At 36.2% G+C, this 13,588-nt stretch overlaps 1 protein-coding gene across 1 annotated transcript in view; it reads right to left on the bottom strand.

Moving 5' to 3' along the window:
* Positions 1-6,237: 6,237 nt before the first annotated feature.
* LOC140689821 (gamma-aminobutyric acid receptor subunit gamma-3-like) overlaps positions 6,238-13,588 on the bottom strand; it is a 149,455-nt gene continuing 142,104 nt past the window's right edge. The window contains exon 5 of the mRNA XM_072951177.1: positions 6,238-6,301. Coding sequence (XP_072807278.1) covers positions 6,285-6,301 — 17 coding nt within the window. The 3' untranslated portion in view covers positions 6,238-6,284. The remainder of the gene's footprint in view (positions 6,302-13,588) is intronic.

The raw sequence follows: 13,588 nt of genomic DNA, 5'->3' as shown, positions 1-13,588 counted from the left end.
AAATTGTTTCATGTGTTGGTAGATTGTTCTTTATCGCCCTAGGACGTGTGTACAACAGTTTATCTATTCGCTTTGTTCAAGAACTTGTGGGCTGATTCCAATTTTGGGCAATTACAAATAAAGCTACTGACATTCATGTACATAAGTTTTTTTAAATGTATGAACATAAGTTTTCATTTTTCTGCAATAAATGCCCAGGAGTGCAATTAATTGCTAGTTCATATGGTAATTGCATGTTTAGTTTTATAAGAAACTGACAAACTGTTTTCCAGAATGGCTGTACCACACAAGCAGTGTGTGAGCAGTCCAGTTTTCCTATGTCCTTGCCAGCATTTCATGTCAGTATTATTTCTTTCAGCTATTCAGATATGTATACAGTGATATCTCATTGTGGCTTTAATTTGCATTTTGCAAATGGATAATGATGTTAAACATCTTTGCATCTTCCTATCTGCCATCTGCACATGCTCTTTGATGAAAAATTTCCTTATACCTTTTGCCCATTGTCTATTAGGTTGTTTAGTTTACTTTGTATTTTAAGAGATCTCTATATGTGTTCTAGATACTAGTTCTTTGTCAAATATGTATTTTGCAAATATTTTCTTTAAATCTGTATCTTGTCATTTCATTCTCTTTACATGGGCTTTCACAGCAAAATTTTCTGTGAAAATCCAATTAATTGAATTTTCTTTTTATGGATAATACTTTTAGGTTAAGTCTAAGAACTGCCTTGTACTATATCCCAAAGGTTTCTATTATTTTTTCCTTATAGTTTCACATTTTAAAGTTAAGTTTGTGGCCCATTTTGAGTTTGTTTTTTTTTTTTTGCATATGGTATAAGGTTAAGTTCAAGATTAATTTTTTTTGACTATGACTGGATTGGTTGATTATGATCCAATTGGTTTGTGGCTATTCATTAAATTGCTTGTGCACCATTGTCAAAAATCAGTTGAGACTACATGTAGGTCTATTTCTAGGTTCTTACTTTGTCCCATTGCTTTATGTATCTCTCCTGCCACAATGTCCACACTGTCCACACTATCATGATCACTGTGACTATATAGTAATGTTTCGCATCAGAGTAATTCCTTTCAATTTATTCTCCTTTATTGATTGCATTAGCTACTCTAAGTTCTGTTCCTCTCCATATAAATTTTAGACTAGACTAGACTTGTCTACATTTACAAAAAACCTTGACAGGGTCTTGATAGATATTAATAGAAACCTCCAGATCGATTTGGTAAGAATCGACATCTTGACTATGTTGAATCTTTCAGTTCATGAACATGATATGCCTCTCTCCATATTCAGGTCTTTTTTGATTGCTTTCACCAGCATTTTGTCATTTTCATCATACAGGTCTTGTACATTACTTTGTTAAGTATACCATTAAACTTAGAGTGATTGTGAATGATATTGTGTTTTTAATTTTAGTTTCCACATGTTCATTGTTAAGTATATAGATATGTGGTTGATTTGGGGGTGTGGATCTTATGTCCTGTGATATGCTGAACATGTTTCTAAATTCTAGCAATTTGTTTGTTCTATAGATTGTTTGAAATTCTCTATTAAACTATTGTATCATCTGAAATAAGCAAAGTTTTATGTCTTCCTTTTCAATCTGTGTGCCTTCTATTTCTTTTTCTTGCCTTATAGCACTGGCTAGAACTATGCTGGATAAGAGGGATCAAAGTGGATTCCTTGCTTGTTCTCACTCTAAGAGGGAAAGTATTCAGTCTTTCACCAGTGATATGGTGATGGGTTTTTAGTAGATGTTCTTTGTCAAAATGAGATAAATCCTTTAATCTTAATTTGCTGGTGACTGACATAAGTGATGTTTCTGGAGTTATGATAATTTCTTTTCTTGTGAGTGGTGTTACACAAGTACTACACAAAGTATTGCATTTTGTGCTAAATCACTGACTGGACATCTTTATTTTTGAACTTTTCTGCGCATGTCATATATATATACCTGATAACTTTCCTGGAATCAGATGTGAAAACAACCAAAATAAAAAAGAAAACATGAAAAAATTCTTTATTACCAGAGAGAAAAACAAATATCCTACAAATAGCAAAATTCAGATTAACATTAGTCTCTCATTAACAAGAATAACCCTAAGAGGATAATGGAACAATATTTTAAAAGTGCTGAAAGAAAGAGCTTTTTAAAGTGGAATTCTACATTAAGGAGAACTTCACTCAAATGTAAGAGCAAAATAATGACGCTTAGATCATAAAGAACTCGGAATTTTTTTCTAAGACAGACTCTGCAAAAATGAGCAGAAATTATATTTCAGCAAGGAAAATTAAAGCATGATGAAGAAATAGGATACAAAAAAATGATCAAAGATACTAGTGGAAGATACTTTTGCATAAATGACTTGTTTTTCAGTTTTACACTGTAAATCTGGTAACAAAATGCCAGATAAAAATAGAAGAGGAGAAGTAGAGACATATCATGCTAAGACTTTTATCTTTTTTGGGAGGATGTAGACATTGATTATTTATTTTGTTCAAGTATATTTGTTAATAACTTAAAGGCCACCAAAAAAGAAAAAGAATGCATAGCTCTCAATTAGTAGCTCAAAACTGAACAAGGAACTATGAAAAATAAAATAGGCAATGATTTGAAGTTATTCCATTTAATTCTAAAATCTACTTCTTTGTGAATATTTCTATTTCTTTCAGCAGATCCAATTATATGAAAACAGCACCTGCCATTGAGAATACGTCACAAACAAGAGTTTTCATTATTTTGAGTGCAACAGCAAAATTCTTACCTGGGCGCAGATTTGTGCTTATTGAAGTAGCTCCCAAAAGGTTAAAAGTGAATTTCTGAAATACGGTTCCTCTCACAAGTGAAAACTGAAATTCACAGGAACTCTATTAAAACCACTGAACTTTGAATTTCAGAAATCAAAGAAGAAATTCTCGATTTTTCTCCTGTAGTGGTGCTGAAGTCAAGGGGAAAAGACTGTAGAGTAAGCTGAACAGGCACTATTCATATTCTCTAATGGAAGTGATAATTAATGACTTATACTGTTACCTTACACAGTTCATATGGACAGCAAGTCATATTAATAGTCATATAAACAACTTTCAGATGAACTTTTGAATATATTATCATTTGTATAGAGGAATGAAAGAGAAAATACGATGAGAACACAGGGACTCTTAAAGGAACTATAGTTTACCTTTAAATATTGAGAAAAATGAATCACACTTAAATGTACAACCAAAAAGTGTGTTAAGTATATTTATGCAAGATGACCACTTAACAGGATAATTTTGGATACATACTTTTGAAGGGAGCATGTTTTTGCAATATAACAAATGATAATAGAATATAAAACAGCATATGTAGAAAGAGTTCTATTTTTTAAAAATTTGTACTTTAATAAAAATGTGTATATCTCTCTATATCCTTATTTATATACAGAGAAGGTACAGGGAACATGAAACATGAACATAAGTGCATGCTTTTGGTGCTGTGTTTTTCTGTTTGTTTCTTTTCTAGTTTTGCTTTTAATTTTCTAATCCAATTTAAATATATTGCCAGTGTAGGAAAAACAAAGGAAGGAGTGTAGCTGTGAAAAGAGTAGTAAAAGAGATCAGAGATCATGGAAATTACTTAATCAAAATCTCACCACAATCTTCAAAAACACAACAAAATGAAAAAAAAAAAAAAAGAAAAGAAATCAACAATGACTATACAGATTAACAAGAAAAATACATAAAACCACACAAAATGCCACATCCTTAACAAAACTGGAAGGTTAGAGACAATATAAAAGAGTACTTCTAAACAAATGAAAAAAAAAAAAACATTCGATTTAGTGGAGCTCAAGCTTCCCCTGGAAGAATTGGGGCAAGTAGAAGAAGCTGGATGAACTCTATGTAAGAGAGAAGAAACAAGAAAGCCTAAGATTTGGACAAACATCACCACCTGAAGGAGTCCTAGAATTTCAAAGAACTGACTTTAGGGAAGAGATTTAAAAGCACAGAGGGCTTGAGGGGACAGTCTCCAAAATGCACTGCTTCTGAGGCGAAAGTGGGTGACGATGCTGAAAATAGAGAAGATGAGGAGCCCTTTGGGTACTGGCTAGTGAGGAGAAGAAGCAATAAAAGAAATGTAGGTTCTGGGAGATGAAAGGAAAGGGGAAATCCAAAGGGCCCACAGCCCATCTTCTTCTGTGCAGACAAGGGTTAACTCAGCAGACCTGAGTGGCTAAAACCTTGCACATTCCCAGCAAAAGCCCTTGGCCAGCTTCTGGGAGATAAGCTCCAAGTCTTAGGAATATTCTGCCTAATAAGAAAGCCTCTACAGGCAGAGTAGCCTGATCAGAGTTGACACTAACAAAAGCAGTTCATGTGAATGCTTGTTTTTGCTCAAAAGAAGCTGGAGTCTGGCTGCCAGGGGTAGATAATGCAGTTGCTGCAGGTCTGTGTGACTGACTCCTAATAAAAGCTCTGGACATCAAGGCTTGGGTGAGCTTCCCTGGTTGGTACCGCTCTGTACCTCTTGTCACATACCTTTACTGCATTAGTATAATCCCACTGAGAAGAACACCTGGAAACTTGCACTTTGTTTCTCCTGGACTTTGTCACATGCATCTTTTTCTGTTGTTAACTTTAAACTATCATTTTGCTGTAATAAACTGTAATGAGGAATACAAAAGCTTTCCAAGTCCTATGAGTCTTTGGGGACTCCCAACACACTCATTAAAAAAGCCATTTATTAAATAAACCACATTACTCTTCTTTGCTATACTGAAAAAAAGGATACTCTAGAACTGGAAATCTTATAGTTCACTGTGGAATATCAACTGTGCTCACAAAATGAACAAACTTAAATCTTGATCTGTTTAAAGCTACTGAATGAAGAAAAAAAGACAATGAAAATCAACATATGTCTATTGAAGAATATTCCTAACCCAATAAACAACCAAGCATCAGAAAAAAAAAACCCTTTAACACAGCACTCTAAACTGAAATAGAGATCCTTTAAAAAATATTAAAGCAGATGCACAAAAACTAAGAATAGGAAAAGAGGAACAACAACAGCAGAAAAAAAAAAGGAAAGAGATTTTCAAATTCCAGGAAAAAAAAATGGAATAAAAAATCAAATTAGATTTTCTGTGTATAATTCTTTCACCTCCCTGGTTAGATTTATTCCCAGATATTTTATTACTTTGGGTGCTATTTTAAAGGGGATTGTTTCTTTACTTTCTTTTTCTGTTGATTTATCGTTAGTGTAAAGAAATGCAACTGATTTTTGAACGTTAATTTTGTAACCTGCTACCTTGCTGAATTCTGCAATCAGCTCTAGTAGCTTTTGTGTGGACCCACAGGTTTCCCAAGGAGAATAGATTTGATTAAAAATGTAATAAGTTATACTGGAAAAAAAAAGCAGGAAAACATCCAAGAGGAAGAAAATTTGATTTATGAAGAGAGGAGTCAAAAGGATCAGTTAAAATAGTTGACATAGAAAATGAGTACAAGAGATCCAGCACTCTGGGAACTACATTCCATACCTTGTAGGAGCTCACAGTGAGGAAGAATATGAAAGTGAATATGTGTGTGTGCATGTGTGGCTGAAGTGCTGTGCTGGGCACCAGAAATTGACACAACATGTAAACTCACTATAACTCAATTTAAAAAAAAAGAGAGATCCAGCACTCTTATAATTATAATATGAAAACAAAACAATGGAACAGAACCAACATTTAAAACTATGATCCAAGACATATTTTAAAAATAAAAGAAGAAAGGAGCCTGAAATTAACATATGGAAAAGTTCTACAACATATGTGGAGAAATCTAACCCAGAAAGATTAACTCCAAGACAAAACTTTCAGACCTTAAAAGTAAAAAAAAAAAAAAAAGTCAGGGCCTTCAGGGCAAAAAAGACAAAAAAATATATAAAGGCAAGAGACACAGGTTGGGATCAGACACTCCAAAAGTGACATAAAACTCAAGCAACACAGGTGAACCATTTTCAAGACACTCAAGAAAATAAAGCGGGACAAAGGATTTATTATATCTAAACTGTCTTTTAAACAACAAGGTTAACAGAATATAGGTTTAGACAGGTAACAGTTCAGAAAATACTGGACTCATGAGCTCTTCTAGAAGATAGGAGCATTATCCAACAGAGGGATGACTGGAGAAACTCTGTCTAAGGGACCGATAACTTTGAGATGCTCAAAGGGTACTTCATGTTCAAGTCTGTTTCTCCAGCTCTGAGGCCAGAGCCTGGTACAGGGCAGTAAGCTCCGTTTTTACCTTGCAACAGATGCTGTGAGAGGAAAGAAAAGAATTGCAAACCCTTACACATGTGCAATTTGACTAGGCTTAGCCCTGGGCCATATAAAACCTCACGACTGGAGGAAGATGTAAAAGGGGAGGATGGAAAACTGATCCAAGCAAACAAGCCCAATGATGGAGGTGGTTCCAAAAGGCCACCTACAAGTGGATGTTCTGTAACCAAAGTGCTTGGGCAAGTCAGGTGGGATAAGATGTAGGTTTCTAAGCTGGTAGCTGTTTTTCTCTTTTAACAATTTAAAGATTTTTACTTTACTGTTCTCTTGCTTGAATGGTGTCTGATGAGAATCTGCTATGATTCATATCCTTGTTCATCTGTAAATAAGGTGTTTTATTCCCTCTGTCTTCCTTCAAGATTTTCTCTATTTTTTATGTCTGCAATTTGAATATGATCTGACCCATTTTTTCTTTTGAAATTTTATACTCTGCTTGTTATTTTGTGAGTTTTTAAAATCTGTGGTTGGTATCTGTCATTAATTTTGGAAAGTTTTCAGTCATTATTTCTTCAAATATTTCTTCTGTTCCATTCTTCTGCCATTCCAATTATTTGTATGTTATAGCTTTTGATAGTGTCCACAATTCCGGGAAGTTTCTTCTGTTATTTACATCACTTTTGTGTTTCCCTTTGTGAAGTTTCCATTGACCAGCTTCCAGGTTCATCGATTTCTTCTTCGTTTGTGTGGAATCTGCTGATGACCCTGTCAAAATATTCTTCATTTCGATTAATGTGCTTTTGATTCCTAGCATTTCCTTTTGATTGTTTTCAGTGTTTTGCTATCCCTTTGCTACTATTTCCATTTAGTGGTGTATGTTGTCTACTGTTTCCACTGGTGGCTTTACCATGTTAATCATAGTTATTTAAATTCTTTCTATGATAATTCCAACATCTATGTGATATCTGAGTCTGTTTCTGATGATTGCTTTGTGTCATCACAGTAAGTTTATTCTTTTTCTTTTCTATGAGAATGAACTTTATGGAAGACCAGGTAGGTCAGTGGCAATACATTTCATTTTTTTTTAACTTTTTAAAAATTGAGTTATAGTCATTTTACAATGTTGTGTCAAATTCCAGTGTAGAGCACAATTTTTCAGTTATACATGAACATACATGTATTCATTGTCATATTTTTTCTCACTGGGAGCTGCCATAAGATCTTGTATATATATCCCTGTGCTGTACAGTATAATCTTGTTTATCTATTCTACATTTTGAAATCCCAGTCTGTCCCTTCCCACCCCTTGCCCCCTTGGCAACCACAAGTTTGTACTCTATGTCTATGAGTCTGTTTCTGTTATTTATTTATTTAGATTCCACATATGAGCGATCTCATATGGTATTTTTCTTTCTCTTTCTGGCTTACTTCACTTAGAATGACATTCTCCAGGAACATCCATGTTGCTGCAAATGGCGTTATGCTGTCTGTTTTTATGGCTGAATAGTATTCCATTGTACCACATTGTACCACACCTTCTTTATCCAGTCACACTATGTTTATTCTTGTTTAATGCTTGTAGAGATCCAGTCATGTTTTACAGGGTAATAAGCACTGAGGGAGGTAAATTCCTTTCATATGAGAATTTATGTTAATCTATCAGTTGGGCTACATTTAATGCTTGATGTTGCTATTGGCAGCAGAAGGTTCAAATTCCTCTAATGGACTTGTATTTTCCCTCCCCTCCTGTCCTCTGTGTTTCCCTTTATACTGCTCCTTAGACAGTATGTGTCTTGCAGTTTTTTTTAACTGCAATCTGCTGTTATTAATGGAAGATTATTTGTTTCATCTTAGAATATGTGGGAGGAGGACATCCTCTAATCTTCTGATTAAATATCATTCTTCTAGTGGGCTTGTGACTCATGACTATTGCCTTCAGCAGTGTTTTAGGACCATCCTTCTAGGTGTTAAATATCTCCCACAAGCCACCATTTGCTTTTGTGTCTGCTCCTTTATGCTCTGTCCTCTATTCACTGTGAATTTCCTTTTCTCTTAGAAATAGGAATGCTGGAGCAGCCCACAGTGGGGCAGAAGTCCTTTTTTCCAACAGTGTTAAGGTTTCAGAATTTTCCGTTATTTGGTAGAAGCCTTGGGAAGGGTTTCAAGGCAACTAATTACTCTTCCCCTTTTCCAGGCAGGGCCATGTTGGGAGCTTTCTTGGACTCCTTTTGTGAAAATCTGGTGGAGTTTCTAGAGGAGTCACCTGCAAAAATATGAGCATTATCATTGTGATTGCAATTCCCCAGGAGTGAATCAGCATCCAGCAGGTCATCAATGTTACTATTTAAGTATTCCTACTGGCTTAAGGCATCCTTCTGCTCCAGGTAAGCAAATCTTGAGAGCTGTATCTCTCTGGATATGTCAGGGCTCTCCTGATTTTGTAATGATGATTCACCCTGAAACTTCAGTTCTCTGCTGGGGTCAAGAAAAGTCACCAAGATTTTCTTTTTCTAACTTTTCCTTATTGTAAGAAAGACTTCCAAGTGCTATGCATGTCTGAGCTGAAACTGGAAGCTTGCTTTTTATGCCACTCCATTCTGTTGGCTTTCTTCCAAAAACAACTCAAACAATTATTTTCCAAACAATCTGTTGTTTGGTTTTGTTGTTGTTGTTGCTTGTTTTTTGGTTTTTTTTTTTTGGTGGGTTTTTTGTCTTACCTTGTTTTGGTGCCATATAAATGCTGCTATTCCTCATGGTTTTGTCTATGAATCTTATTCTTATGAGATAAGATCTGTTTGACCCAACCTATTTGCCTCCTTGGCTTTATCTGTAAAATACTGCAGAAAACTTCCAGTTTCTTTTTTCAGCTTTGTCCACCTTCCTCAGCCTCAGACACTTTGTTTCAGATTCATCTCAGCATCTTGCAAACACTTCAAGCTCATCATGTTACCCTCCCCACTTCAGTCCCCTGAACACTTCTTCCTGGATTTATTCCCTTAGTCAACACCAAACATCTCCTCAATTATCAAAACAAAATACAAGCCAACCTTCATATTGAGCCCACATATCAAGTCAGTCACCGTGCCCTACTCCATTAATTTACTACTTCTCCAGTTTAAACCCTCACTGTGATTTCACTCTAACCCAAGCAATAGTCCTCCAAAGTGCTTCCTTCACTCATCTCCATCCCTCTGCAATCACCCCACAGTTCTCCAAGTTAGGTTGTGTTCTTCTCCCTAGTAAGATTCTCCAGTCCTTCCTGTTGGCTTCCAAGATAACTTCTCTCATAAAGCTCTCCATTATCTGACCCGACTGCTCTGTTCTCCCCACACACAGCCTCACATGCCCCTCATGTCCCAGCTCATCAAGCTCCTTGAGCAGGTTGTTTTCCCAAGCCTTCATCTGCTCTACCCTTCTCCATGGCAGCATCTCAGGGTAAAGACTACGCTACTGGTTCCTCAAGACTCAGCTGCTGAGTGGCCCTTTTATAAAAGGCTTCAGTGGCACTGGGTAAGGAGTCCCCCTTCTGTGCTTTGAGCTTATGGAGGACAGGGCCTGTCTGCTGGGCCCCATGGTATGTGCTCAATAAATATTTGTAGAATGAAAGAATGAATTAAAAAAAAAAAACAGTGTTCTTAAAAGCTCTCTTGCTTTCCATTTGCAAGTCCTGGGAAAGCATCCCTAGAGTGAGGCTGTGTTGACAACATGCCTGCAGCATGGCCTGCCACTTGCTCTCTTAGGCATCTGGTCTGCTGCATTGGCTGTGGTCACAGCTCTGCAGCTTACTGTATAGTTTGGGGTGCACTGATGGATGACTGATCAGATTTAGCCTGCTTTTCCTAACTCTGTGGCCGTGATCATGTCACTTCACAGCTCTGTGTCACATCTGTGAACCCAGAAGAATGATGGTAATAACAGATTTCACAACCTTTCTTTTAAAAAAAAAAAAACCCACATTTGTTGTCGTATAATTCAGTACAGTAAACTACACATATTTCAGATGTACAATTTGATGAATTCTGATAGCTGTATACTCCTATGGAACCATCACCATAATCACAACCTTTCTTTTGATCTGGATAAAAATAAGATATTTCCACAGCACTAACTTTATCCCTTCGAGTGAAACATATGGGAAATTTCACCTGAAATTTGGCCAAAGGAAAAATACTTTGATATGTACTTGCTCAGTACTTCCTCGGGTCATGTTAACTAACATTAGGTAGAATGTCAAATTCTACTACCAGTAATTGTCTTTGTCTAAATACTGAAAGAGGAACATTTGTCAGGAAAAACACTTGATTTCCAGGTACTGGTTTTCTTTGCATAACAATATTATGCAGAAAGCTGTGTGATGAGGCAAGCAGAGGAAGGAGCGAGGATAAGATCAGGCTTCTGTGAGGGGTATGGTCAGGTGTTCAGAGAAAGTGGTACCAGCTATTCATAAGATAAAATACCATTTGTTTGAGTAACGCCCAAACATGACTAGTTTAAGACTCTACATGGGGAATTTTGCTGTATTTGGGGAAGCAGGGTAACATACAGGTATTTACAAAATAGTCACCATATATTTGCATGCTATATATGTAGAAAGCATAGGTTTCAGATTCCCATTTGGACTTCATTCCTAGCCCTAGCATTATGAGCTATAATGACCTTGAGCAAGGTATTTAATGTCCCTGAGCATCAGGTATGTGTACAATGGAGATTATAATGATACCCACCTCATAGTTACTATGAAGATTAAATGGGATAACACCTGTACAGGTCTTAGAACAGTGCTTGTACATATCATCTACCTAATAAATCTTAATTATCCATTATCACCATCACCATCATCACCATCATCACCATCATCACCATTATCATCATCATCACCATCATCACCACCATCATCATCATCACCATTATCATCATCATCACCATATCATTACCATCATCATCACTGCATCACCATCATCATCCACATCACCATTATCATCACCATCTTAACCATCATCACCATCTTCATCACCATCATCAGATGATGATGACATCACCATCTTTATTATTTTTACAACACAAACCATCCTAATGAGTTGGTGGCATAAAACAATCCTGTTTTGACTGTTCTTTCTAGGTCTGCATTGAGAGCTGAATACTGTGAAACTTAAAGCAGCACATCTGCACATATACTGTCAAAGTTTCTCTTTAGAACCTGCTCTTATCACTAAGTTATATGTTATCCATTAATGCATAATGTCTAAAGAAAGAAAGTTACTTCTCTTATTTATTCTTGCCTAGGTTACCTACTGCCATTTATTTCCTATCATTTATGGTATTTCCATTTTTTTTCCTCTTACAGGATTAATTAGGAAAATCTGGTATTCCAATTCTTGATGGCCACATTTTCTATGAAGAGTGTATGTTTGGTCTGTATACTGAATACATTATTGGATATTGGTATTAGATATTAATAGCATTAATAGCAGTATCCAATGGATAGTAATTTTAGACATTCCCACTGAAGCGGAGTTGTCCCAGCCACCTCCAGGTTTCCACTGCACAGCATGGTCCAGGGCCAGCTGGGGGAGCCAGGAATGATATGTTGCTAGTTTACGCTTTGTGGAAAAGTGGTCCTATTCCTCTTTTGAACATACTAGCTAAGAAACAGTGTAAGTTGTGTCTCAAAACCTAATGAGAATGTAGGTATAATGGTAGTCTCTTAATTCAAGTCCAAGTAATTCTTTTCAAAAGGCTAACCATTCTTCTGAGTTGACTTGTTTACCTTACAAAATCTGCTTGACAGTTTCTGGGGAAGCCCTCCTTGGTATAGATGTTATCAAGGTGTTGGTTGGGCTATATTCTACTTTCTCTATATTGATGCATATCGGCAATTCTCTTCATTTTTTAGGTGAATAAGACCCATCAGTCTTTTCAGAGTGTCTTTTGACAAGGTTGCAATTCAAAGCACACAAGGCTGGTGATGTACGTGGAAGCTCCCATATGAAAGCTGTCAGTTCCCATATATGACAGTTTATATGCTGTAAAGATCGAGTTTTATTTGAGAGTCTCATCTAATTTTATAGTTACTACATTTACTGATATTTCTGTGGTTACACTTAAAGGTAGTTCCATGGATTTCTGAATTGAAAAAGCATGTTTTATACAAACATATAGACAATTAAAGCAAGAATAATTGCTGTAAGTTTCTGGAAACACACTCCCTGAGCTCTTAACATTTTAAAAATAAAATCATATTAAAGAATTCTGATGGAGTAAGTAAAAAATCCTGATACAAGCAGAATATAGTTCCAAATAAAATCTGACTTATAGTTAATAATATAAACCGATAAATGTACCAGGAAAAGAGACATGCTGAGGAAGCAGCTCAGTCTTTCTTTTTTCTTTCCTCTCAAGGTATCTCACTTGATTGTGCTATTTTTAGAGTCACATTCTGCTTACAGCAGAGGAACTGAGAGGCACCCAGAGAGGGAGGAGCATGACGTGGTTCCCCTCGTCTTCACTTCATCATCTCCCAGGTACTGACAACCTCATCTTCCCCACGGAAGAGAATTACTTGTCAGAGAATGCCTGGCTCTCGACTTCCCTCCATATGTGGATGGAAGAGATTATGACCGTGGAATTTTCGTAAAAAATTTCAAGAACTTCGGGGTGTTGAAACTTAAATCAATCTCTTGATTCATTTCATAGAATAGAAGCCAAGGGTACTATCCCATGGGGGCATATTAGAATCACCCAGGGGATCTTTTAGGAAATATGCATGGTTCCCCCATCTCACCTGAGACTTTCTGATTCAGTTAGAGCCCAGACATCAGTGGTTAAAAAAATCTCCCCCAGGAGATTCTGCTGTAGTATCAGGATTGAAAACTCTGCAGGCTGGGAAGAGAAATGTACAATAGAATTTTTTGATGGCATCTTTCTAATTCCTAGACTTTGGCTCTGTAGAGCTCTTGAATCTGAGCATTTATTAAAGGTTTTAAAATAATTAAGTCTAGATGCCTTAAAAGTACTATTGTACGAAACTGCAGTCTGTAAGACGTGCTACATCTAAATAGGCTTAAGGAATTATCTTAAAAATAATAGCCTACAAAAATCAGGACATATCACCATGGTTACCAAACACTAAATATGAGAGAGAAAGTGATTTGTTTTATTAGTAACAGGTGACTTTTCTTTAAAACACTTTGTGGAGATCACTTTCATTGAAAAATGAGGGATGGCATTTTTACCACTTCTCTGGTTACAAATGTAACCACACAGTATTCTGAGATTCAGATAGACCCATACCTCCCAGGCTACTAAGAATTACTCTCTCAAACTGAGAG

Source organism: Vicugna pacos, chromosome 27 (genome assembly GCF_048564905.1).
Source record: "Vicugna pacos chromosome 27, VicPac4, whole genome shotgun sequence".
NCBI classification, from domain to species: domain Eukaryota; kingdom Metazoa; phylum Chordata; class Mammalia; order Artiodactyla; family Camelidae; genus Vicugna; species Vicugna pacos.
Note: the sequence above shows the minus strand (reverse complement) of the source record. Positions and strands in the feature narration are given on the sequence as shown.